This window comes from Piliocolobus tephrosceles, chromosome 12 (genome assembly GCF_002776525.5).
Source record: "Piliocolobus tephrosceles isolate RC106 chromosome 12, ASM277652v3, whole genome shotgun sequence".
Lineage (NCBI taxonomy): Eukaryota > Metazoa > Chordata > Mammalia > Primates > Cercopithecidae > Piliocolobus > Piliocolobus tephrosceles.
The window spans coordinates 80,924,920-80,952,613 of record NC_045445.1 but is presented as its reverse complement, the minus strand read 5'-3'; the positions used below and the strand labels follow the sequence as shown (position 1 = coordinate 80,952,613).

Here is a 27,694-nt window from a genome sequence, read left to right as displayed (position 1 = left end):
TGTCTGCTTGGTTAATACTGTCTGCTTGAAAGGAGCCAACAGTGTTTCCCTCTCTTGCTCCTCTGCAGACTGCGGAGGGGTAAAGTGGATGGTAGAGATAGAGACTTGTGAAATGGAACCTCATGAGTTAGGAGCTTGATCCCATGGTGAGAAGAATTCAGGCACAGGCTGGATGCTGTCAGGGATAGTACAGTAGGACTTGGCACAATGAGTGGGATGCTGACTCCGTTTATTCATTCAACAAATATTTACCAAGTGCTGGACACAGTGCCGAGGCTCTGTTCAGTGGCAAAGGGCCTGCCCAGATGAATTAGGGCAGGCTCCATCCTGGAGCTGCTCAGTTTGGTGGACGACAGGTAACTAAATTTGCCCTTGTAACCCAATGTGCTGTGTGCCCTCACCAAGTTTGAACACAAGCCTCTGGGGTAAGAATGAGAGATTGAGCTCACAGAACCAGAGGGACTTGAACTGTGCATTTCCAAGGCTGACGTGTGGGATTAGGTGATACCCAGGAAGGGGCTTTGGCTGTTCATGGCGGTTCCAAGCTTAGGAATCAAGTCCACCAGCAGTCTTGAAAGAGCTGACTCTGGCCACTGGCTCAGGCCTATAATCCCAGCACTTTGGGAGGTCGAGGCGGGCGGATCGCTTGAGTCCAGGAGTTCGAGACCAGCCTAGGCAACATGGCGAAATCCCGCCTCTACAAAAAAAAAAAAAAAAAAAAATACAAAAAATTAGTTGGGTGCGGTGGCGTGGGCCTGTTGTCCCAACCCCAGTGGGGGCTGAAGTGAGAGGATCGCTTGAGCCCGGGCTGCCGAGGCTGCAGTGAGCCATGCACTCCAGCCTGGGTGACAGAGTGAGACCCTGTCTCCCAAACAAACAAACAAAAAGAGCTGACTCCCTTGGAACAAACTAGCTTGGCGGGGCTTGAGCTTTGAAGTTTGGGATTGCGGGAAGAGAGCAATGGAGCCAGATAAAGTTCGGACCTGCTCCCTTAAGGGAGGAAACGGAGGGCCAAGGGCAGTTTCAAAGCAGGATCAGATCTACATTTTAGTTAGATATAACCAGACGATCTCTAATATCCTCCCTCCTCCCTGAGTTTCTGTAAGTGCCAAATGCGATGTACAGGAAGCAAGCGCGGGGGTGGAGGATGTCAGGGTTAAAGCAGAGAAGCAAGAGGGGGTTAAAAACATTGTTGGCTCTTCCCAACTCAGTATTGCTGCCTGGCTAGCTCGAGGGAACACGAAAAAGGGACAGACAAAATACGTTTAAGAAATAACATTAAATATTTATTAAAATGTATTCTATTGATTATATAATCATCTGTACGTGAGATTGGAAATAGGCTCACTTTGAACTCTCCTTGAGGGCAGGGATGTTGTGTAGTTCATCTTTGTATTCCCAGCACCTAGCACAGAATCAGGCACACAGGAGACGCTCAGCAAATATGGGAGGAGGAAGGGCGGAAAAAGGGGTGGGAGGAAATCGCCCTTAGGAGACACCCTCCTTCCGCCGTGGTTTTCCAGCTCCGGACTTCCGACCTCCCACCAGCAGATGGCAAGAAAGAGTCCCGGAGCGCCAGCAAATGGCTGAACTGGGCGGAGCATCTGAATAACCGGCGCGCGCAGTCTCTGGGCCCAATTTCTACGCGCACCGGAAGACGGAGGTCCTCTTTCCTTGCCTAACGCAGCCATGGTAAGCTGTTTACTTAGAGAGCTCCTAGGACGTATCCGCCTCCATCCTCCCCGGGCCGGGGCTGCCCGAGGTCTCGGGACTCCTACTGGGGATGGCCGGGCAGAGGCAAAGGGATCACGGCCTCCGTGGTAGGCCGGGACGGGCTCCAGGGCGAAGAGCGAACGCTGGCCTAGGGTTGGGGAGGCGCGGATCTGGTGCTGCTGTTGGGAAGGCCTCTGTCCCTGACCCGGCCACACGTCGTGTTCCCGGGAGAAGCTGGTTTTCCTTCCGGGCCGGAGTCGCGGCTGGGCCGGGAGCAGAGACTGCGAGCCCGAGGCGGGTGGGCGCTGGGTCCGCCCGGCGTAGAAAGGTTTTCTTTGTCATTGTCTTTTTGGCACGGCCCGACTTTACCATGTGTGGCCGGTAAGCATCTGGACACAGCATTAAAGAGGCTTCCTTACTCATTAAAGTAAAACTGGTGTCAGCTTTTGGCTTTAGTGTAGGAAGGAGCAGCACATGTGTTTGTGCGGGTGTCAGAATAATCTTGTTCCAGACGTCAAAAACACGGTAATAAACTGTGAAAACTTAAGAAACACAGGCAGACTCCTGGCTCATTTCTGTTACTGTGCGTCCCCCTGGCCATTTCACTAGTATGGTGTCCTGGAAAGACCCTAACCTCTAAACATGAAAATGTTTATGCAAGTAACATGGAAATACTTTAGCAAGGTTCTGAAAGATAGTAATCAGTAAACGTTCTGAACCATAGTAACCAAGAATCTTCTCTGTTACAATAAGACGTTGCAGCTTATGGATCTCACAGTATTTGCTAGGTAACTGCTGCTTCTGTTTTATCGGAACTACACTTCTTTAATATTGTTCACATTTTGCTGAAGATGAAACTAAACAGAGTTCTTTCTAGAAGTTACTAGGTTTTGTAAGCTGCTCTGAAACCTGATTAACAGCATTGCAACCTAAAACTTTCAGGCTCGTGGTCCCAAGAAGCATCTGAAGCGGGTAGCAGCTCCAAAGCATTGGATGCTGGATAAATTGACTGGTGTGTTTGTAAGTATCTTATATAAATATTTCCGTGGCCACTGTTTTTAATGCCTCCCAGGATTCATTTGAGGACCAGGCTAGGGGAGGAATATCTGTTATTGGCTTCCTCTGCTCTTGAAGGAGCTGTGCTATCTAGCTGTCCCCTACTTCCAGTCTGTTTAATATTTTTGTACCTCGTTTATTCCACATACCACATAGTACATTTACAGGGACTCAGGATTCATGCTCTTAATGATCCTAGTCCTCTGACAGGGAAGATGCTGTAAAACTTGAAGGTATGAAATAGTTTTGGAAGCTTTTTACACCTCCTGTGTAAAAGCCCAAGTTGGGTGTAATGGACAGTCTTGGTGTTCAGTTAGTGGATCTAGTGGACTAGGTGGTGGGTTTGAGTGCTTGAGTGAATCCCAACAGTGATTACCATTTTTAACGTTACAGGCTCCTCGTCCATCCACCGGTCCCCACAAGTTGAGAGAGTGTCTCCCCCTCATCATTTTCCTAAGGAACAGACTTAAGTATGCCCTGACAGGAGATGAAGTAAAGAAGATTTGCATGCAGCGGTTCATTAAGATAGATGGCAAGGTCCGAACTGATATAACCTACCCTGCTGGATTCATGGGTAAGTGGAAGTTTTAAATACTCTGGAGATGCATATGGATGGAAGCCCTATGGTATTCCGAATACTACTGTCTTGATCATCTCTCTAACCTTTGTAATCTGTCAAGTCTCTCAGAAACAGCCTGACCTTCCCTCTGTTTTTTACTTAAATAAAAAATATGCAAATAAAAATGAAATGTTTCTCAAAACTAAATTTCTATTCACTTTTAAATTTTACATGCAGTCTTAAAAACGGCATTTTGAAATATTGAAGATCTGGCCATGATCTTTAATCTTTAGAATCCTTGTTTGATTAGAACTGGGAGGCACATGGGGGTTCTTTTTTCGTCTTAGAGAGCTGTGGTTGTTGTTCGGCATGAGGTGGTGGGGATCACTGTATGTAGTAACGGGTTACTGCTTGATTTCAGATGTCATCAGCATTGACAAGACGGGAGAGAATTTCCGTCTGATCTATGACACCAAGGGTCGCTTTGCTGTACATCGTATTACACCTGAGGAGGCCAAGGTGAGTGTGGCAAGCAAACTGGGTCTTTACTCAGTATAGTTACTTAGTTGTAAGGGCCTGCATTCAGTGCGAGTGCTGCTTACAATGAGGTGGGTATTGATTACTTAAAATCTCATACCTATTAATATCAAGCTAACAATTTGATGAGATTCTATCTTACATGTAAATTTATTAAAAGTCTGGCTGATAGCTGTAGAGCATTGCTGGATACCTGAAATGGACCCCTATTTGAAGTTAACTTCCTCAGCAGATTTTCTTTTTTTTGTGGTAGAAATGAATTCCAGTTGAACTGTGACTTCCTGGTGTCTCTTAAGAGTCAAGGAGAATGATTTCTGGGAACTTGTTTATTGGGTACCTGAAATATGAGCCCTTTGCCGAGTCTCCATTTGTGGGGGTAGCTTTACTTTGGGGAGGGGAAGGTGTCGATGGAGGAAATGGACAGTCCTTGAGGCACTAGCTTGAGGTTTAGAAAAAGATTACAGTCTTTGATTATTTAATCCAGTTTGTTTTGATGGTTTTACACAAAAGTTTAGGGCTGTTTGGATTATTGGCTGTAAATGAAGGTTAATTTAATTGGCTTATGTGCCTCCTAATTTCCTTTTGCACAACCTTGTTAGCAGGCTGGAGGGCACATCCAGTGGCATCTGTGATGATTTGATATCAGGGAGTAGAGATCCAAAATTGAAATGCTATGTGAAATATTTGTTGATTGGATGAACTGGTAATACAATTGCTGTTGGTGAAACAAAACTCAGTACAGGGAGCTATTAAAATACAGTCAAGTCGAAGGGAAGAATTCCCAGGGCCCCGTAAGGCTTAAAGAGCCTGGGAAACTGGAGTGGCATTTATGTTGGAGGAGTGGAGGGCAATGGTGGATGTTAGAGGATGAGCCTAGAGAAGGGCTGTATGCAGCATACACTTGAGGGTGGAAAGAACGGTCAGCGCCAGAATTATTCTGCAGCAGTTAGGGAACCCATGGTTCCTGTGTAGGGTTAAAAAGTATATGTGAGATGGATTGAATGTGGTTAACCCTTGTATTTTTCTAGTACAAGTTATGCAAAGTGAGAAAGATCTTTGTGGGCACAAAAGGAATCCCTCATCTGGTGACTCATGATGCCCGCACCATCCGCTACCCCGATCCCCTCATCAAGGTGAATGATACCATTCAGATTGATTTGGAAACTGGCAAGATTACTGATTTCATCAAGTTCGACACTGGTAAGCATCCTCTGTGCTACCTGGGTACCCTCTTTAAGGCCTAGATCATTATGAATTGCACAGGGTCTGGGTATCTTTTTATTAAAAATCATCTGCTCTGATCCCCCCAGGTTTGTTTATAGCCAGAGGCACAAATGCTCAGAATATTCATTTCTTCTTTTAAATTGTGTTTTATAGAGGGGTGTCTTACTGTGTTGCCCAGACTGTTCTCGAACTGATTATAGGTGTGAGCCCCGGGAGTCCTAGCATGGGCAGCAGTTCCATATGAGAAAATGCAAATGGGGGGAAAAGGAGGAATAAAATTTGTTTTGGACCCATCTCTGAACTGCTTGTCATTTGTTATATTGGGTTGAAGCAGATGATTTCTTCCTGCCTAGGTAACCTGTGTATGGTGACTGGAGGTGCTAACCTGGGAAGAATTGGTGTGATCACCAACAGAGAGAGGCATCCTGGATCTTTTGACGTGGTTCACGTGAAAGATGCCAATGGCAACAGCTTTGCCACTCGACTTTCCAACATTTTTGTTATTGGCAAGGTAAGTCTGGGTTTTCTCTCTCTAGTCCGGGGAAGTATGTCAGTGCAGATGGGTGCTGGGATTGCAGCATCCAGGCTTCTGACTGGCTCTGCTGAACCTAGTGCAAAGCCTCTTCTGGATAGGACTCACGCAGAGCTGGGCTGAGTTACAATGATTAGCCTTAGGTACTACTAAACTTTGACTCCCTTGAATAAATGGTGGGTACCTGCTATGTACAATAAACTTATAAGATATTAATTATGAAGGGCATACAGCGAGTTTCATAGGACAGCCCCAGAAACCCAAGCAGTGGGTACTTTCGGTAACCAGCATCCGTGTCTTAAAACTGCCTAGCTGTTGCCAAGTGCTCTCACAAACAGACTTCAGTTCTGTTAAATGAGGTGACAAGTGTAGCATGTGCCAAGCCACTATGAGTTGATGTGTGGTGGGTTTTCATTCTCCTTGTTTTCTCTTCCAGGGCAATAAACCATGGATTTCTCTTCCCCGAGGAAAGGGTATCCGCCTCACCATTGCTGAAGAGAGAGACAAAAGACTGGCGGCCAAACAGAGCAGTGGGTGAAATGGGCCCCTGGGTGCCATGTCAGACCTTTGTACGTAATTAAAAATATTGTGGCAGGATTAATAGCATTCTGGTTTTGTTGGGGGGGGGGGGTTAAATTAAGTTTCCTGCTATTTTACTGCATAACATGAACAGTGATTAAATTCTCAGGCAGGCTTAGGCAGTCTGTGTTATTGGCTGGGCTTAGTCGGTGGTGGGAAGTAGAAGATACCAGACTTGGGAAAGGAACAGCAACTAACCAAGGAGTAGAGAGAGCCAAGAAATCCCAGAGTATTGATCTCGCCCCTCGACTTGGCCAAGAACTTCTCTACTCAGTGGGCCCCTCTGCCCTGTTAAGCTCCCTTGGCTTTTTAAAAATCTGCCCTCATTTTCATCTCCAGTCTTTATTGCACTAGCCCATCCACAAGCCTGGCTCATCTGTTTTTCCCATTCCTGTGCCCATCTTGCCAAACGCAGGATGAAAATCTCCAACTGCCCTTAAAGGTCATCATAAATGAGCTGTTGATGTTGCAAAGCAGTGCACTTCCATGGACTTAGTGCCCTTATTAATCTCCAGCTACCGCTGCAGTCCTCAACTTTGTTTTTCAGAGGACAGAGATGTAGAACATAAACTTGTTCTTGCTTGCCCAAATGTGTCAGATCATGTCAGGTTTGCTTGCAAGTCTCAGGAAGATGTGCCCCTGCTTCGTGGGGTCTACTGTCACACACCTTTTCCTCAATCCAGTCCCTCCCGTCTGTGTCAGTTATCCTGCCTTGTGATTTCAACCTTCTCTCAGCCCGCTCTCTTGTTCCTGTTACCCTATAAAGCATGTCTTCCTGCTAAAAATGAAAACCTCCTTTGCCACCTATAGCAGGGCTTTTCAGCTTTGATACTGTTAATGTTTGGGGCTACATAATTTGTGGGCAGCTGTCCTGTTCGTTGTGTGATGTTTAACAATATTCCTATCCTCTATCCACTAGATATCCGTCCCCTACCCCCTGAGTCATTTTACCAAAATTACTTCAGACATTGCCAAATGCCCTCTGGGAAGCGAAGTTGCCCTGTGTTGAGAGGTACTCCCTTGTAAATGCTGTATCTCACATCATGTTTCCCAGGCATAATGGTTTAGTAGTGGATAAGAGGCTTGCAGAGGCACTGTGCCTTAGGGCAGTGTCTCTACCCTGGCAGCATCCTGGGCTTTGAGTCAGCAGACTACTTGGTCTTGCCAGAGAAAATCAGCTAAAGGAGGCACGCCCAGGGGTCCTGAAGCCCAGATTTGGTCCTGTAGGACTTCTCTGCCATTCATATTGCAGATGCCAAAGCACGACTGGCTGGGGTCCCATTAACTTTTTTAAGAGACAGGGTCTTGCTCTGTCACCCAGGCTGGAGTGCAATGGTTCAATCATAGCTCATTGCAGCCTCAAACTCCTGGGCTCAAGAGATCCTCCAGCCGCAGCCTCCTGAGTAACTGGGACTATAGGCACGCACCCTGACGCCAAGTTAATTTGTTTCTCTAGGGAAGGTCTTGCTACATGGGGCAGGCCAGTCTTGAATTCCTGGGCTCAAGTGGTCCTCCCACCCTGGCCTCCCAAAGTGCTGGGATTACAGGTGTGAGCCACTGTACCTGGGCCAGAAAAGGAAGTTCTGCAGGGACTGGACCCAGCTAAATCAGGGATGGGAAAGGTGTGTGAGTGGGCTTGCCAGATATCTTGCTCTAAGAATGGTTCTCTTGCTGAGAATGGAGCTCATCCTGGTGGCCAGTTGTGATGAGAGGCCAGGTCAGAAGTAACCTTATGGTGCCCTTCAGAAACAGGCAGGTGAGGCCAGGTGTGGTGACTCACACCTATAATCCCAGCACTTTGAGAGGCCAAAGCAGGTGGATCGATTGAGCCCAGGAGTTTCAAACTAGTCTGTGTAACGTGGCAAAACCCTGTCTACCAAACATTGGTTGGGCGTGGTGTCATGCATCTTTGGTCCCAGCTATTTAGGAGGCTGAGGTGGGAAGATCACTGGAGCCTGGGGAATGGAGGTTGTAGTGAGCAATGATTGTGCTACTGTACTCCAGCCTGGGTGACAGAGTGAGACCCTGTCTTAAAAAGAACAGGCAGGTGAGACTATGAAAGGCCAGAGGGCAGGACTCCAGCCAGCAACCTGGATGCAGGATCCTGAAAGCTGGTAGGCTGGCTCTTGGTGCTACGCTACCCAACACATCCTTGGCTACACTTTGCTTCTTTCTAGGTACTAAAGTCTCTGCTCAGCAGATGATAGAAATGTGAATTTTAGCTAAGGGACCAAAGCAAATAGGGAAAAGGAGAAGCCTCAGAGTTCCTTTCACATATACGATGGTTTCCTAGATGCTAATTGGTGAACCAGTTAGCGCAACTGGAGAATTGGTGTGTTCAGCTGTGGTCTCATAGGGAGATGTGGGGTTTTGTTTAATTTTTATCTTTGGAGACGGGATCTCATTTTGTCACCCAGGCTGGAGTGCAGTGGCAGGATATCATGACTCACTGCAGCCTTGACGTCTCAGGCTCAAGTGATCCTCCCACCTCAGCTCCCTGAGTAGATGGGACTACAGGAGCACACCACCATGCCTGGCTAATTTTTTTTTTTTTTTAATAGAGATGGGGGTCTTGCTATGTTGCCCAGGCTGGTCTCAAATTCCTGGGCTCAAGTGATCCTCTCAAAGTGCTGGGATTACAAGCAAGAACCATTGCGCCTAGCCTGGGAGATTTCTTTTCAGAATTTTAAACTTCTTGTGGTTTTTTATTTATTTGTTAAACTAGCACAGGGATTTTTGTTTTGTTTATTTTCAGACGGAGTGTCGCTCTTATTGCCCAGGCTGGAGTGCAATGGCATGATGTCAGCTCACCACAACCTCCGCCTCCCAGGTTCAAGCGTTTCTCCTGCCTCAGCCTCCTGAGTAGCTGGAATTACAGGCATGTGTCACCACGCCGGCTAATTTTGTAGTTTTAGCAAAGACGGGGTTTCTCCATGTTGGTCAGACTGGTCTTGAACTCCCAACCTCAGATGATCTGCCCACCTTGGCCTTCCAAAGTGCTGGGATTACAGGCATGAGCCACAGCACCCGGCCGGGATTCCCGCCCCCCGACTAGCAACTTGGAAGATTTCCATTCTAATACCAGGCAGGTGGACTTATTAGCCCAAGGGCCCTGAATCATCTAAATGAGCTACAAATTTCCAAATAAAATGGCTTGTGTCTTTGTAAGGCTTTAAAGCCTTCCAATTTGCTTCATATTCTTAGAGCTGAAGGAAACCTTTGAGATCATCTCAGCAGTGAGCCAAACAGAAGTCCTGAGATGAAACAGACTGAAGCCAGCAGAACTTAACCAGGTTTAGTTTACATCCCTGTGCCTCCAGCCAGGCTAGGCCTCACATCTGAGTCAGAGCAGCACAGCGCAGCACAGCTTTGAATAAGAATAACAAATAGCTAGGACATATAGAATAGTTTACAAAGCCATTTTGATTTTTTGATACCCAAATCCTGTATTCTTTCCCCTAAACCAGATAGAGAAGAGTGATACCTCCCTCCGGCCTGTCTGTTTATAGTGTCCCCATCAAACTCCAGCCAAAAGCTTTGGACACATCCTTGATTCCTGTCCTTTTATCAGAAAATCCTGGTGACTCCACCTTCAAAATATGTCCAGAATCCATATTTAGTGATACTTAGAAATAATTGCTCAATTTTGCACAATCATACAGCTTTTTATGGAGTCCTTATCTTTGAGGATACATAGTGAAGGATTTGCAGAAGAAATGACAAGCAATCTGAAATTTGCTTCAAGTCTGGGTGCAGTGGTTCATGCCTGTAATCCCAGCTCTTTAGGAGGCCAAGATGGGAAGATCATTGAGGCCAGGAATTCAAGACTAGACTGGGCAATGTAGAGAGAGACACCACCACCTCTACAAAAATTTTAAAAATTAGCTGAGCGTGGTGGTTCTCACCTGTAATTGAAGCTACTTGGGAGACTGAGGTGAGAGGATAGCTTGAGCCCAGGAATTTGAGACTACAGTGAACTATGACTGCAACTGCACTCCAGCCTGGGTAACAGAACAAGACCCTGACTCAAATAAAAATGACCATGTATTGATAATGTTGAAGGTGAACGATGGGTAGAGGGGATTCATTACCCTCTTCTGCATATCTTTGAGATTTTTCATAATAAATATATAAAGGAACAAATAGCACAATGTATGCCCTCCTCCCAGATAATATCAGACCACTTATCACCTGCCCACCCTGGTCTGAACCACCAACTCTTGCCTGCACACTAGATTATAGATAGCACCAGCCCATAACGGGTCTCTTGGCTTCCATTCTTGACCTCTCCAGTCTTAACCCAGCTGCCGAATGGGATCCTGTTTAAGATAGGTCAGGTCACTCCTCACTCATGCTCCTAAATAAGCTCCCATCTCTCTCAACTCAGACTAAAAGCCACAGCCATAAGAACCTGCGAGGCCCTCACAGTCTGGCTTCTCACCTCATCTTCCTGTTCCCCGAGTCAATCTGTTCAGCCACACTGGCCTCCTTGATGTTTCTTGAACACAAGAGGCATTCTGCCTCAGTACTTTGCATTGATTCTTATTGTAGTTTATATTATGAACATTCTCAAATATACAGGAAAGTTGAGGCAGCAGTGTAGTGATTACCTATATAGACACCAGCTGGATTCAATAATGGCTAAGATTTTGCCATATTTGCTTTATTTTCATGCCTGTATATGTACACAAACATCTATTTTTCTGAACACTTCGAAAGTAAATTGCAGCCAGGCACGGATGGCTCACGCCTGAAATCCCAGCACTTTGGGAAGCCAAGGTGGGAGGATCTCTTGAGCCCAGGAGTTCAAGACCAGCCTGGGCAACATAGGGAGACCCACCAACTCTAAGACATACAAAAAAGTTAGCTGGATGTGACAGCACTGGCCTCTAGGTACAGCTGCACAGGAGGCTGAGGTGGGAGGATCACTTCAGCCCAGAAGGTGAAGGTTGCAGTAAGCTAAGATTATGCCACTGCACCCCCAGCCTGGGTGATAGAGTGAGACCGTCTCAAAATGTTTTGAGACGAAGTTTCGTTCCTGTTTCCCAGGCTGGAGTGCAATGGCGCAATCTCTGTTCACTGCAGCCTCAGCCTCCTGAGTAGCTGGGATTGCAGGTGTGAGCCACCACACCTGGATAATTTTTGTAGAGACGGTTTCACCATGTTGGTCAGGCTGGTCTCGAACTCCTTACCTCAGGTGATCCGCCCTTCTCATCCTTCTGAAGTGCTCTGATTACAGGCATGAGCCACCGCTCCTGGCCTCAAAATTTTTTTAAAAACAGAAAGGGGTGGCTGGGTGCAGTGTCTCACAACTGTAATCCCAGCACTTTGGGAAGCCAAGGCGGGCAGATCGCGAGGTCAGGAGTTTGAAACCAGCCTGGCCAACGTGGTGAAACCCGTCTCCACTAAAAATACGAAAATTAGCCAGGTGTGGTGGCGGGCGACTGTAAGCCCAGCTACTCAGAAGGCTGAGGCAAGAAAATCGCTTGAACCTGGGAGGTGGAGGGTGCGGTGAGCCGAGATTGTGCCACCGCACTCCAGCCTGGGGGACAGCAAGACTGCATCTCCTGGGGGAAAAAAAAGGGGGTGGGTTGGGGGGGCACGTGTTCTTGGGACCTCCTGAGGGCTGTGTCACAGAAAAATCAAAACGGTGTTTAAAGTACATTGCAGACATGACCTCAGGTTCCTGGTACCAAAAGGTGGCAAGTGCTGGGTCTGAGGGACTCCACCCAAGGAGTTAATTTCCATGCTCCCTTGAACATAAACTGGATATCCAAGAGTGATGCTATCTTTTCAGGTACAACTTTCTCTCCCGAATCGGAAATCCACTCATCTGCTCCATGTTGTTTAGCCCGGAAAATTCCCCAAACACAAACATCAATTTTAAAGCCCAAAGGGTCTGGGCACGGTGGCTCACACCTGTAATCCCAGCACTTTGGAAGGTGGGCGGATCACCTGAAGTCGGAAGTTCGAGACCAGCGTGGCCAACATAGCAAAACCCCATCTCTACTAAAAATACAAAATTTTTTTTTTTTTTTTGAGACGGAGTCTCGCTCTGTCACCCAGGCTGGAGTGCTGTGGCCGGATCTCAGCTCACTGCAAGCTCCGCCTCCCGGGTTCACGCCATTCTCCTGCCTCAGCCTCCCGGGTAGCTGGGACTACAGGCGCCGCCACCTCGCCCGGCTAGTTTTCTGTAGTTTTTTTTTTTTTTTTTAGTAGAGACGGGGTTTCACTGTGTTAGCCAGGATGGTCTCGATCTCCTGACCTCGTGATCCGCCTGTCTCGGCCTCCCAAAGTGCTGGGATTACAGGCTTGAGCCACCGCGCCCGGCCAAAAAAATACAAAAATTAGCCGGGCGTGGTGGTTGGCACCTGTGGTCCCAGCTACTCGGGAGGCTGAGGCACAAGAATCGCTTGAACCCAGGAGGCGGAGGTTGCAGTGAGCCAAGATTGTGTCACTGTACTCCAGCCTGGGTGACGCAAAGCAAGACTGTCTCAAAAATAAATAAAGTACTATTAAATTTAAAAATACTCTATTGTGAAGTCCATGTAGCCAGTTGATTCTCACAGAATGCTTCTATTGACTTTTGCCAAACTTTCATATCCATAGCCAACCTATGGTTATGGTTGCAATTGACAAAAGAACGTTAGCTCCCATGAGAGTATTGGTTGATATTTTTGTTTGCATTAACAAATAAGACAAAAGTGAAACAGCAAAGACATATATGTTGGAACTTCAACTCACCTGTCGACGTGAGCAGCTTTTTGCTGACTTGGAGAATAGTTCTTAAATACTGAAAGAATATTTCCTTAATTTTAAACTTTTTTTTTTTTAATTTTTAGAGACAGGGTCTCTATTGCCCAGGTGGGAGTGCACCCTGCTACTCACGGGCACAATCACAGCACCCTGCAGCCTTGAACTCCTGGGCTTAAGTGATCCCTCTGGGACTACGGGCACATGCCATCACCCTTGGCAGTTTTTTTGTACAATTCAAAATGTAATGGCTACAGTGACAGCACATTTCTAAGTTTAACCTGCGTTTTTAAACATTTTCTCGGCCGGGCACGGTGGCTCAAGCCTGTAATCCCAACACTTTGGGAGGCCGAGACAGGCGGATCGCGAGGTCAGGAGATCGAGACCATCCTGGCTAACACGGTGAAACCCCGTCTCTACTAAAAATACAAAAACTAGCCGGGCGAGGTGGCGGGCACCTGTAGTCTCAGCTACTCGGGAGCCTGAGGCAGGAGAATGGCGTGAACCCGGGAGGCGGAGCTTGCAGTGAGCTGAGATCCGGCCACTGCACTCCAGTCCGGGCTACAGAGCAAGACTCCGCCTCAAAAAAAAAAAAAAAAAAAATTTTCTCCATCACTTAACTAGACAATCACCAAAACAATTAACCAAGTTCTGATTTGTAGTGTTTGCCAATTTCCATGGCTGATTTGAGGCTACCAACATGTCACTGAACAAGGAGTTGGGAGGAGATGCACGTAGCACACCATTACATAGCATTTCTACCATGCAGATACAACAGGTGTGAATAACTTCAAGGGCATCATAGAGAATAGTAAAATGTCGTAAAATAATTAGGGAGTGATGAGATTTTAGTATTTATTACCTTTTTTTTTTTTTTAAGACAGTCTCGCTCTGTCAAAACATATATATATATATATGTTTTTTGTGGTTTTTTTGAATTTTTTGGCTGGGCATGGTGGCTTATCCCTGTAATTCCAGCACTTTGGAAAGGCCATGGCAGGAGGACTGCTTGAGCCCTGGAGTTTGAAACCAGCCTGGGTAAGATGGCAGGACCCCACCTGTACAAAAAAAAAAAATTTTTTTTTGCCGGGCACAGTGGCTCAAGCCTGTAATCCTAGCACTTTGGGAGGCCGAGACGGGTGGATCACGAGATCAGGAGATCGAGACCATCCTGGCTAACACGGGGAAACCCTGTCTCTACTAAAAAATACAAAAAACTAGCCGGGCGAGGTAGCGGGCATCTGTAGTCCCAGCTACTCGGGAGGCTGAGGCAGGAGAACGGCGTAAACCCGAGAGGCGGAGCTTGCAGTGAGCCGAGACTGTGCCACTGCACTCCAGCCTGGGCAACAGAGCGAGACTCCGTCTCACAGCACTGATTTCGGCTCACTGCAGCCTGGACCTCCTGGGCTCAAGCAATCCTCCCACCTCAGTCTCCTGAGTAGCTGGGACTACAGGTGCACGTCACCATGCCCAGCTAATTTTTTTTTTTTTTTTTTTTTGTATTTTTTGTAGAGACAAGGGTTTTGCCATGTTGTGCAGGCTGGTCTCAGACTCCTGAGTTTAAGCAATCTACCCACCTCGGGCTCCCAAAATGTTGGGATTACAGGCGTGTAACACCGCACCCTGCCAAAATGTTTTTTGAAAATTAGCCAGGCAAGGTGGTATGTGCCTGTATTCCCAGCTATTTGGGAGGCTAAGGAAGGAGGATCCCTTGATTTCAGGAGTTCAGGGTGGCAGTGAGCTATGATTGCACCACTGCACTCCAGCCTGGGTGACAAAGCAAGACCCTGTCTCTAAAAACAAAACAACAAAAAAAGAGAGGATTGTGCTATGTTGCCCAGGCTGGTCTTGAACTCCTAGCCTCAAGTGTTTCTCTTGCCTCAGCTTTCTGAGTAGCTGCGATTACAGCCTGAGACACCATGCCTGGCAAAATATTTTTAATATTGATTTTTTTTTTCATTTTTAATGAATGCTGAGAAAATTCCTGAAGATTTAACAATTGGCCCTTGGGAGCTGGTAGGAGCTGGTTCCAGCTGGTATGAGACCCAGCAGGCTGCCCTGATTCTGGTAAGTGTGCCTGCCACCTCAGTACTCCTCACATGGGCACTCCTCCATTCCTTCTGCTACCTCTGCCGTGGGCTACTTTCTGTGCACCTAGCCTACTCCCTCTTCTGCAGGCTGCTGCCCACTCCCTAGAGCTCAGCTTGACATATGTCACTTTCTCTTCAAACCCTCTTATTCAAAATCACTGCCTGTAGAATCAAGTTCAGATTCCTTGGGCTGTCCTTGCAAGGCCTCCCCAGTGTGGTGCTCAGCTATTTTTTCAATAGAAAGACAACAGTAGCGTGCAATCCCAAGTCTCTGTTTACCACCACGACTTCTTTCTTGGGCATCAGGCCCACATAGCCACCTGTTCCCTGGGTGTCTCCTGTTGGATGGTCTCCTGATTTTCTTGTAGGGCCTCAAATTCACCCTGTTCCCTTTTCTCTTCAGACTCTTTGGACACAGTTTCTTCTCACAGGAACATTTTTCTTCCACTCTGCAACCCTGCTAGTCCCTGCTCCACTAACTTTTTTCTGGCGGACTGTCATCCATCCTTCAGGTCTCAACTGAAACGTTGCTTCCCCTGGGAAACCTCCGGGAAGGTGAGGGACCTCACACACACCATTTCTTTCTTCTTCCCATCATAGAATTTGCCACGTTGTATTAAAATTGTCTATTTGTCTATCTCCCCCAGGAGATTGTGAGGTGCATAAGGCTCATCTTGTTCACCACTCTATCCCCAGCACCTAGCCTGTTCACTGGCACACTGTGGGTGCTGAACAAATGAACAAATTAATGAGGTACATCCAGCAGTTCCCCTACAAACCCGCCCCCACATCTGTCTGGTTTCCTTGCTGTTCCCCTAGCACACCTTGTACTTTCTCTCTTCTGAAAACAAAAACAAAAATCCATAGTTTTTGTTTGTGCTTAAGGGGACAAAGTCAGAAAATGTCACCTTCTGAAATTGGAACTAATAGAATCAACATTGAATAGATGAGATCAGCCATCTGCAAAATAATCCACTTTAAGGGTTGGTTTGTAAATATGATACCAATGAGATGAGGGTGCTTCTCAGGTCTCTATGGTGACCAGCATGTTGCTGCAGGCTGGGAATCTGCCAAACATAAAGAAAGTGATAATGTCAATCAATTGTAACCTGATTGCTAGAGATAATGCTGTATAAACAGGAGGGCCCTTGTCTGCATGGGGTCTTGACAAGAGTTGAGCCAAAGAGCAACAAATTCATTGTGTCTGATCATCATTAAGTGCTACATGCAGCCCTTTGCAGTTTACAAAGCTCCTCCTTGCAGTGAATTTCCATGACCCTGAAAAATTGGGCTTATTTGCCATTTTACTGGTGAAGAAAAATGTCCACACCTTCACTAAGCCCGCAGGAAGTGAGAAGGTTACGAACTCAAGGACAGAAATACTTCTAGGGCAGACACAGCAGCTTTTGGCTTTGAAGAGGTTTGGCTTGGGCCCTCAGACCCCCTTGAAGGGGGACAGGTTGTCATGGGGTGGGGCACTGAATGCTGCCAGGTTGATCTCTTGTTCATTCAGCAAACATTTATTGAACCACGACCATGTGCCCAGCAGAGCACTAAGAGCTTGGAATACAGTGGTAAGACATAGAGCTCTTTGTCAAACTGATGACCTAAATTCAGGGCTGTGACAAGTAAACAATCACAAATATGTTGTGATGGGTGGTCTGAGAAGGGAAGCACAAGGTGCTCTTGGAGGCCCATAGAAGGGACACCTACACGGGTCTAAGGGGAGGGTCTGGGAAGGCTTCACAGAGGAATTGGTGCCTTAGGCTGACCTAAGCATCTGAAGGGACTTAGAGACAAAAGGGAGCTGGAGGAATCAGAGGTTGGGGAGAGAAGGACTTTCCAGGAAGAGATGGCAGAAAATGAGAAAGCTTGGGAGTGAGGGTGTATGACAAGTAAAGGCAAGGGAAGAGGGGTGAGGGGGAGTTGTAAGAGGCGAGGCTGGAGAGATCATCACAAAATCGAAATTAATATCATCATAACCTCACAGTAATAACTTACAATATAACAAATCCATCATATTAATCACAATTAGTAATCGTTAGTTGATTAAATCAATACTAAATCATATTACTGGTACTGACAACTTTATAATAACCAGGTCTAATTGGCAGCAAGTGGTTAAAGTGCTTACGTGCAGGGCACCAAGTTGAGCAGGTTACACACCCTCTCTCCTCTCTCACCCTAACAACAGTCCTACCAGGGAGGTACTGTTCTCCCACTTTACAAATGAGAAAGTTGAAGATTCAAGATGTTAAAAAGGATACCAAAAGTCACATTCGCTATGAAATGGCTGGCCTGGCATTAGAATTGAGGTTTATAGGGACTCCAGAACCCATCCTGTAAAATGATTTGCCTAATAGCACTGGGTCTCATTACACATGTACAAAAATTTGGACTTAATTCAAACAGAAATAAAGTCATCCATGAGTTCTGGACAGGGGGGTCGACACCCAGATTTTGCTTTTTTTTTAATTTTTTTGAGATGGAGTCTCCCTCTGTCACCTGGGCTGGAGTGCAATAGCACGTCTTGGCTCACTGCAACCTCCGCCTTCCGGGTTCAAGGAATTCTCCCTGCCTCAGCCTCCTGAGTAGCTGGGATTGCAGGTGCCTGCCACCACGCCTGGCTAATTTTTTTATTTTCAGTAGAGACAGAGTTTCACCATGTCCAGGCTAGTCTCGAACTCCTGACCTCAGGTGATCCACAAAGTGTTGGGATTACAGGCATGAGCCACCGCGCCCGGCTAAATTTTGCTTTAAAAACTCTCTGGCTGCCCGGTGAAAGCAGCTGGTGGAAGCAGAGAATAGAGGCAGAGAGGGCCACGGAAGGCTTTTGCCTTTTACTTCATCTCTCAGGTAGTGTGGCTTGGCCTAGGGAGATAGCCGTGGGGACAGAAAGAAGGGATTGGCTTCATGCAATTTGTAGGGGGTAAAATTGGCAGGCCTTGGTGACTGATGGGATGTGGAGAGTGACAGCAAGGAAAACTTGAGAATGACTGCCTGAGTTCTGGCTTAAGCAAATGGATGAGTAGGTGGCAGAGCCATTTGTAGAAAAGAACATGAAAAGAGGAAGAGGTCCGGGAAAAGACACCCACTGAGTTCACACCGTAGGTGGACGGCGAGGTACACATGTGGGAGACACTAAGGAGGAGGGCCTTGGGAAGCAGTTGGAGAGATGGTTCTCCACCTCAGAGGAGAGGTTCAGACTAGGCATCAGGATAAAGAAGGTAACTGGAGCCCTGGAGGGATGAGGTCTCTCAGGCGTGCCATGCCCCCGAGTGAGAAAGGCAAGGGCTGAGGATACCCTGATGCACACTATTTGAGGGAGGACAGAGTGAAAGGGTCTGCAAAGAGCCTGCTTGTCCCCATAGAAGAAGATAGCTGGCAGGCCCAAGGGAGACTTGAGACTTCAGTTCCTTGAACTGAAAGGACCTTTAGAAAACATTTGATTAAAACATCTCATTTAGAGATGCCTCCCCTCAGAAGGACACAGGGCGGCACCACTGCCAATTTGAGCACTCTTGTATCTTGCAGCTAGGATGAAGACTTGGGGCTGGGTCTCTAGCTGTGGGGAGAGCTACCCAAACAACCAATCCCACTCTCTTAACCCAGCTCAGCCCCTTTGGAATACAAGGCTCTTATCTGTGTAGCAATGGTTTGATCTAACTGTTGAAGAGACACTACAGCATGGCGGTTAAGGATACGGCCTCTAAGGCCGGGCGCGGTGGCTCAAGCCTGTAATCCCAGCACTTTGGGAGGCCGAGACGGGCGGATCACAAGGTCAGGAGATCAAGACCATCCTGGCTAACACGGTGAAACCCCGTCTCTACTAAAAAAATACAAAAAACTAGCCGGGCGAGGTGGCGGGCGCCTGTAGTCCCAGCTACTCGGGAGGCTGAGGCAGGAGAATGGCGTGAACCCAGGAGGCGGAGCTTGCAGTGAGCTGAGATTCGGCCACAGTACTCCAGCCCGGGCGACAGAGCGAGACTCCACCTCAACAACAAAAAAAAAAAGAAAAAGGATACGGCCTCTGGGCCAGGCGCAGTGGCTCATGTATGTAATCCCAGCACTTTCGGAGGCCGAGGCGGGCGGATCACTTCAGGTCAAGAGTTCAAGACCAGCCTGGCCAATATGGTGAAACCCCATCTATACTAAAAAAAAAAAAAAAATAGCCAGGTATGATGGTGAGCACCTGTAATCCCAGCTACTCAGGAGGCTGAGGCAGGAGAATGGCTTGAACCCAGGAAGCGGAGGTTGCGGTGAGCCAAGATTGCACCACTGCATTCCAGCCTGGGCAATAGAGCGAGACTCCATCTTAAACAAACAAACAAACAAACAAAGGATATAGCCTCTGTGCCAGAGTACCTGTGTTCAAAACCCCCACCAACATTCACTAGCTGTGGTAGTGGGCAAGTCAATTCACCCCCCTGATTCTCAGCTTTCCCATCTGTAAAAGGGGATAATAATTGTACCAACTTCATAGGGTTTGTTGTGAGGATAAACTGTATTAGAACACTCCGTGGCAACTATTAATAGTAAACCCTGGGCCAGGCGCAGTGGCTCATGCCTGTAATCCCAGCACTTTGGGAGGCTGAGGCGGGTGGATCACCTGAGGTGAGGAGTTCGAGACCAGTCTGACCAACATGGTGAAACCCCGCCTCTACTAAAAATATAAAAAATTAGCCTGGCGTGGTGGGCACCTGTAATTCCAGCTACTTGGGAGGCTGAGGCAGGAGAATCACTTGAACCTGGGAGGCAGAGGTTACAGTGAGCCGAGATCCTGCCATTGCACTCCAGTCTGGGCAACAAGAGCGAAACTCCGTCTCAAAAAAAAAAAAAAATAGTAAACTCTATTGAGTGTTAGCTGATTCTGGCCAACAAGAATGTATTGTTTCCAATTACAGTTTCCAAGTCCATATTCTCTGGGGCCTAACTGCTCACTAAAAATGCTTAGGGCATTCATAAAGCGGGATGACAACAAAAGTGTTTTGGAAAATAATATGATAATTGAGATTTCAAACAACTCAGTCAAAGTAGTCATCACAAGAAGAAGCAGACTTGGTTAGACTTTCTTTCCCTTTTGTAAAAAAATTATTTTTTTATTTTCTGGCAGGAACTTATAGAGCATTTCTTACCCTCTACAGTTTGGTATAATTTTTATTTTGAATCACATAATGATAATGGGAGTATTAAGTAGGGGGTGCAGGGGACAAAGTAAAACCCAAATGTTTTAGAGCCCCTAAGTCTTAGTCTCAGATAATCCCATTTGAGCCTTGCATCAAGCCTGTGATGGAGGTATCATTTACATCCTTCTTCGCAGAGGTGGAAAATGAGACTCAGAGAGGTCAAGAACCTGGTCCAAGTTCACACAATTAATAGGGATGAGCTGGATGGGAACCCAGGCAGTCTGATGTCAGAGCCTCTCGTGAGGTGAGGGGTTAGTGTTTGTGGTTCTGGAGGCCGGGTAGGGTTTCCTCAGTGTGGGCCTAACAGTCCCATATAAGGGGGATTCATGCTTTTGTACAAGGAGTAAGAGAGCAAGGGGGCCCCTGGTGGCAGGCCCTTGACTGGGGGCGATTCAGGCCAGAATGCAAAGATGGTTCGCGAGGCCTTTTGGAGAGTCTCTTCCTTGGGGGCCATATGTTTGCAATCAGTGTGTGTGTGGCTGTGGGGGGAGGCCTGTTCTGGCCAGTGGCCAAGCCAGATGTTTGCTGTGTGATTCACACAAACACAAACCTCAGTAACTCCTCAGCGTGCTGGGAATTTTGTGTGCCATAGTTATGACCTGCTTCATCCTGTAACTCAGAAGGTTGCAAAGGTCCTCTGGGCCGGGACTGGTCCAAGGCAGAGCTGGGGAGGCGGAAGGTGGACCTCTCATCCCCTTACGCCTCCCTGTTGGGGTCCCTTTCCTTACACAGGACTTTCTTTCCATCACACAGTCCACATTCTCCACACCCTGTCCTCCTGCAGCCTTCCCCAACCCCGAGACTTCCACTAAGGCCTGCCTGGCCATTGGCTTCATTTCCTCCTACCTGTTGTGAAGGATGAGCCCTGTGCACCTCTTTTCTGCCTAACAGAGCCCCACTCATCCTCCCCAGCTGCCTCCAACCTCAGCTCCGCTATGAGGCTTTTCCAGCTTCCTCAGAAAAGGAAGGTCAAGGGAGCAGCAAGTGCTCAGGAAGCATCTAGTCTGTGCCAGCTGTGGAACTGGGGTTTTACATAATCACTTCATTAAATCTTCACGACAGCCCCATGCACTCCTACAGAAGAGGAATCTCGGGTTCAGAAATGGCAAGCAACTTGCCCAAGGTCACAGAGCTAAGAATGGCAGGGGTGTAGCCCAACTTAACTCCCGAATCCCTATGAACTTGAACTGTCCATTTCACACCACACTGCCTGCCTCAAGACACCTTCCTCCTTGATCATCTTCAACTCTTTTTGTTTTCCATCCCACCCCATGTCCAGTCCATCAGCAAATACTCTTGGCTCCACCTTCAAAATATATCCAGAATCCACCACTTATCATCATCTCCATAGCTGCCACCCTGGTCTAAGTTCCAATCAGCTTTCATCTGGATTACAGCAATGGTACTCTAACTGCTCCTTTGCTCCTAACAGTGCTCCTAATGACTTTGCCCCTGCCCCTCATGCCCTCCCACACACACAGTCTATTCACTACACAGAAGCCAGAGGGATTCTGTTACAACACAAGTCAAATCATGTCACTTTTCTTTTCTTTTGAGACGGAGTCTCGCTCTGTCACCCAGGCTGGAGTGCAGTGGCACCATCTCGGCTCACTGCAACCTCCGCCTCCTGGGTTCAAGCCATTCTCCTGCCTCAGCCTCCAGAGTAGCTGGGATTACAGACGCCCGCCACCTCGCCCGGCTAGTTTTTTGTATTTTTAGTAGAGAAGGGGTTTCACCATGTTAGCCAGGATGGTCTCGATCTCCTGACCTCGTGATCCACCCACCTCGGCCTCCCAAATTGCTGGGATTACAGGCATGAGCCACAGCGCCCAGCTATCATGTCACTTCTCCCTCAAAGTCCTTCAATGGCTCCTGTTACATTTGTAGTCTAAGTCTTTAATGTCAGCCTATATAGCCTAGATGATCTGTTCCCAGCTGTTTCCTATTCTCTCCCTTGCTCTGTTCCAGCTACCCTGGACTCATTGCTATTCCTCCAACATGCCAGAGCCTGAGGGCCTTTGTACCTACTGTTTCTTCTGCCTGGAACATTCTTGGAAGTCTGCATGGCTTGCTGCCCCACTTGTTTCAGGTCTTCATTCAAAACATACCTTCTCAGTGAAACTCTCCCCATCATCCTGTTTCAATTTGCAACACCTACTCCACCAACACTTGTTATTCCTGCTCTCCTGTTTGTTTGTTTTTTTCTTCTCCCTTGTAACTGTGATGGTTAATTTTATGTGTCAACTTGACTAGACTGTGGGTATTCAGATATTTGATTCAACATGATTTCTGGGTGGGTCATGAGAGTGTTTCTGGTTGAAATTCACATTTGAATTGGTAAACTGAGTAAAGCAGGGTGCCCTCGGGCCTCATCCAATTCGTTGAAGGCCTGAATACAATAAAAGGCTGAGTAAGGAAGAATTCTTTCTCTCTGCCGACTTTGAGCTGGGACATCCATCTTCATATTGGAATTATACCTTGGCTCTCCTGGGTCTCCAGCTTGCCAACTGCAGAACTTGTTCTCAGCCTGCATAATCATGTGAGCCGATTCCTTATAGTAAATATATGCATGTATGTTACATATGTGTATAATCTAGAGATCCTGTTTGTTCGATTTCTCTGGAACACACCAACTAACAGTACTTTGGCTATTTTTTAAAAATGTGTTGTCTGCCTCTACTCTAAGGTAAACTTCATGACGGCAAGGATTTTTGTGTGTTTTGTTCTCCAGTTTTCCCTCAACACAATGCCTGACATTTAGTAGGTGCTTAATAAGTATTGGTTGAATGAATCATCGTCCTTTATGTTTTACTTTCCCAGGAGACTGTGAGCCACTTCACTACAAGAACTTGGAGTCCTTGCCTTTGCATTCCCGGTGCCCGGCAAAGTGCCCACCTCCAAAGGTGCCCAGTAAATATCGAACAAAATGCCTTCATATGATCCATCCAGAAGAACGTTGGAGTTTCTAGAACCAAATTAGGAGGACTGAGCCTTCTTCAGTCTCTAATTCAGGAGCACCACCTCTCTGCTTTCCCCCACCTCTCCCTGAAACCCCAGTCTTGCCGTGGCTGTTTGTCTGCTGTGCCCGGCCTCCTTCCCTGCCTCTCAGAGTCCTCTCTCCCTTCCCCCATCCACCCCCTGCTCGCCCGCCTGAGTACAGGCTATTATCTGGGGGTGGTAATTATTGCGAGTAAATTGGAAGTTGTTTTGCACAGAGCTGTCTCACGCAGGTCGATTTGTATGCTTCCTGGGCACTTCTGACACTCCAGAAATGCCATAGCAACGGCCGGGCGCCGCCGGGCTCACTGATGGCAGGAGATCAGGCGGGAGAGCGGTGCGCCGTGGGCGGGGAGAGGGGAGGGAAGGCGGCAGGAAAGGCCGAGGGCACCACGCGGCAGGGAAGCCGCAGCCTTCTCAGCCACCACCTGTCTGAGCCTCGATTTCCCTGTCGGCGACACGGGGATGAGAACCTGCAACCAAGCTGTTGAGGGGCATAAACGAGCTAATGGCTTGAACAGTTTGTAAACTAAAACGAGGGCCAGCTGGCATTACAATGAACTATTATTATTATTATTGTTATTATTATTTTTAGAGATGGGGTCTTGCTCCCTCGCCCAGGCTAGAGTTCAGTGGCGTGATCATGGCTCACTGCAGCCTCGACCTCCTGGGCTCAAGCGATCCTCCAATGGACTATTATTACCACGACTATTCTTTTTCCTGGTATTGTCTTCTTTTCCCCTTCTCCCCGCCTTTCTGCGGCTCTGCCCCCACCCGCCTCGCCGCCACCCGACTCCTCCCACCTCCTCGGACCCCCGCCCTGAGCCGGTGCCCGCCCAAATCCCCCGCGGGAGCGGGGTTCCTGCTGGCCCTCCTTTATTCCGTGCAAAATCACAGCCCCTGGGACACCTTTTGGAGATGAGGCCCACAGAGACACCGCAAGCTCATCCTGCAGGGGCAGAGCCGCTGATTAAATTATATTCACTCTGCCTTTCAGTCATTCAGATTGGCTGGGACGAGGCCAGCTGGAATTAGTGAGAAATTTGAAGCAGAGAATATTGACAAAGAAAGGCTGTTTTATTGCCTGCAATGACACAGGATATTTCAAAGGCAGCTCAGCAGGTCAAGGAGAGCTTAGTTCGTGAATAGATCAGACTTTTTGCTAATTGTTTGGATAGACACAGATCTCAAGTTTTTAAAATCAGTTTTGTTTCCTTCAGGGACTTGAAAAACAACCCTTCCTCTCCCCAAATCTGAGATCCTTACCAGGTGAAGGCTTTGAAAACGAGAAAGTACTGTTAAACTATTCATTAATGCCAAATATTTTTTCAGCACCTACTATGTGCTAGGACGATTGTGACTTTTGAAAATACAGACATGGAGCTGATATCTACAGGAGAAACAAACAACATGAAAGTAAACAGGGAAACAGACACTTTTAAATCGTGGTAAGGACTCTGAAATAATAGGATTAGAGTGGTGGGGGTAGCTACTTTAAAGAAGGTGGGTCAGGGAAGGTCTCACAGGAGAGATGGCTGATTTCTGAGTGATAAGAAGGAGCCAGCCATGCTCAGATTTTAGGGTAAAGTGGTCCTGGCCAAGGGGCAGCAAAAGCAAAGACCTGGTGGTGGAAATGGGCGTGATTGTTCAAAGAACAGAAAGAAGGCCAATGTGCCTGAAGAAACAGGGTGAGATTTGGAAATCACATAGGGACCTGTAGGCCTCAGTGAGGAGTTTGGATAGTATTTCCAGTGTGTTGTGAACTCAATGAAAGGTCTTAAGCAAAGGAGTGACCTGATCTGCTGTATGTGTTTTTTGAAAGGATTATTGGGTACTGTTTGAGGAATGAATTTTCTTTTCTTTTCTTTTTTTTCTTTAAGACAGGGTTTCACTCTGTTGCTCAGGCTGGAGTGCAGTGGCATGATCATGGCTCACTGAAGTCTCAACCTTCCAGGCTCAAATGATCCTCCCACCTGAGCCTCCCATGTACCTAGGACTACAGGCATGCACCACCATGCCCAGCTAGTTTTGTTTTTGTTTTTGTTTTTGTTTTGTAGAGATGGTGTCTTACTATGTCACCCAGGCTGGTCTTGAACTCCTGGGCTCAAGTGATCCTCCCACTTCAGCTTCCCAAAGTGCTGGGATTACAGCATGAGCCACCACGCCCCACGTGATTTTCTTTTCTCTTTTTCTTTTTCTTTTCTTTTTTTTTTTTTTTTTTTGAGATGGAGTATTGCTCTGTCGCCCAGGCTGGAGTGCCGTGATGTGATCTCGGCTCACTGCAATCTCTGCCTCCCGGGTTCAAGCAATTCTCCTGCCTCAGCCTCCCCAGTAGCTGGGATTACAGGCGCACGCCACCACGCCTGGCTAATTTTTAGTAGAAATGGGGTTTCACCATATTGGTCAGGCTGGTCTCAAACTCCTGACCTCAGGCAGTCCACCTGCCTCAGTCTCCCAAAGTGCTGGGATTACAGGCATGGGCCACCGTGCCCGGCCTGATTTTCTAATAAGAAAAATTGGGGAACAGGAATGGGAATAGGGAGACTAGTTAGGAAACCATTAGTAAATTCCAGGTGACTTAGGCTTGGGTAGTTGCAGTAGAGTGGGGATAGGTGGAGAGATTCAGGATGTGTTTTGGAGAGAGCCAACAGGGCTTGGTGATGAATTGGAGGAGGGACAGAAATGATGTTTCTAGTTCCTAGCTTTTTGGCTTGAGCAACTGAGTGGTGCCGTTTGTAGAGCTGTAGAAAACCAGGGCAGATCAAGTTTGAGGGTGGGTTAGGAACCAATAATTCTCTTTTGGACGTTTTCAGTGTGAAATGTCAGATGTCGGGGGGACTTGATATAGGGGTCTGGGACTCCAGTGAGAGGTATGGACCTAAGAAAGATGTTTGGGTGTCCTTAATATTCAGTTAAGAGCCCTTGGATTCTTGGTGACTTGCTCAAAGCTAACACAACTAGAACAGAAATGTGGTGAGATACCTGTTGTTATGAACCACACGTTTGTGTCCCCGCTAAAGGCATATGTTGAAATTCTAACCAGAAATGGGATGGTATTAGGAGGTGGGGCCTTTGATAGGTGATTAGGTCATGAAGGTAAAGCCCTCATAAATAGGATTAATGTCTTATTAGAAAAGACCTGCAGGGACTGGGCACGGTGGCTCACGCCTGTAATCCCAGTACTTTGGGAGGCCAAGGCGGGCAGATCAGTTGAGGCCAGGAGTTCGAGACCAGCCTGGCCAACATGGTGAAACCCTTTCTCTGCTAAAAGTACAAAAATTAGCTGAGTGTGGTGGCGCATGCCTGTAATCCCAGTTACTTGGGAGGCTGAGGCAGGAGAATTGCTTGAACTCAGGAGGCAGGGGTTGCAGTGAGCTGAAGCACAACTACATTTCAGCCTGGGTGACAGAGCAAGACTCTGTCTCAAAAAAGAAAAGACCTGGAGGCCAGGCACTGAGTGGCTCGTGCCTATGAGAGGATCACTTGAGGCCAGGAGTTCAAGACCAGCGTGAGCAAGATGGCAAGAACCCACTTCTATGAAAAAATAAAAAATAAAAATAGCTAGGCTTTGAGACCAGAAGGTTGAGGCTGCAGTGAGCCATGATTGTGCCACTGTATTCCAGCCTGGGTGACAAAAAAATTTTTTTTATTAAAAAGAAAAGACTCCAAGAGCTTGTTTCCTTTTTCTCTCTGTTCTCCCTCAAGTGAGGGGTACAACAAGAAGGTGAATGTCTGCATACCAGGAAGAGGGCCTCACCAGACACTGAATTTGCCTGCACCTTGATCCTGGATTTCCCAGCATCCAGAACTGTGAGAAACAAATGTTCGTTTGCTTTTTTTTTTTTTTTAATTTATTTGGTTTTTTTTAGAGACAGGGTCTCACACTGTCACCCAGGCTGGAGTACACTGGTGCAATCATAGCTCATTGCAACCTTGAACTTCTGGACTCAAGTGAGTCCACTTCAGCCTCCCACTTCAGCGTCCCAAAGTGCTGAGATTATAGGCATGAGCTTCCTGCACCCAGCCATGTTTGTTGTTTAAACCACTTAGTCTATGGTATTCTGTTACAGCAGCCAGAACTAAAACAGCTGCCTTCTTCCCTGCCTTCAAAACAATACCCCTCTCCTCCACTTGAATGCCTTTATCTGAGTCAGTTAAGACTTACTCTCAGGGGAAATACAAAATAAAACTACAAGGTACCACTCTTTAATAATCAGAGGGGTGAAGATCAAAAGGTAGGAAAACACTGTTAGCAAAGGTGGGGAAAACACGCACTTTCATATATTGTTTATGGGAATGTAAATTCATTTATCCCTTATGTAGGGCAATTTGGCAGTTTCTAGCAAAATAAGAAAGACAGATACACTTTGACCCAACAATTCCAATTTTAGGAAATTATCCTACGGATACACTCACATATATTTTTTTTTTTTTTTTTTTTTTTTTTTTTTTTTTTTGGTCGGAGGTT

General features: G+C 47.1%; 1 protein-coding gene and 1 long non-coding RNA gene across 2 annotated transcripts; both read left to right on the top strand.

Moving 5' to 3' along the window:
- The first annotated feature begins 1,569 nt into the window (after nucleotides 1–1,569).
- Nucleotides 1,570–6,227, top strand: RPS4X (ribosomal protein S4 X-linked). The gene is made up of 7 exons (XM_023202122.1): nucleotides 1,570–1,692; nucleotides 2,656–2,733; nucleotides 3,163–3,343; nucleotides 3,750–3,847; nucleotides 4,894–5,065; nucleotides 5,443–5,600; nucleotides 6,058–6,227. The coding sequence occupies exons 1-7, from the start codon at nucleotides 1,690–1,692 to the stop codon at nucleotides 6,157–6,159; spliced, it is 792 nt and encodes a 263-aa protein (XP_023057890.1). The 5' UTR covers nucleotides 1,570–1,689; the 3' UTR covers nucleotides 6,160–6,227.
- Nucleotides 6,228–14,808: 8,581 nt separating this feature from the next.
- On the top strand, nucleotides 14,809–23,443 carry LOC111535885. The gene is made up of 2 exons (XR_002729591.1): nucleotides 14,809–15,020; nucleotides 23,050–23,443. It is a non-coding gene; the product is annotated as an uncharacterized LOC111535885 (long non-coding RNA).
- The last annotated feature ends 4,251 nt before the right edge of the window (nucleotides 23,444–27,694 follow it).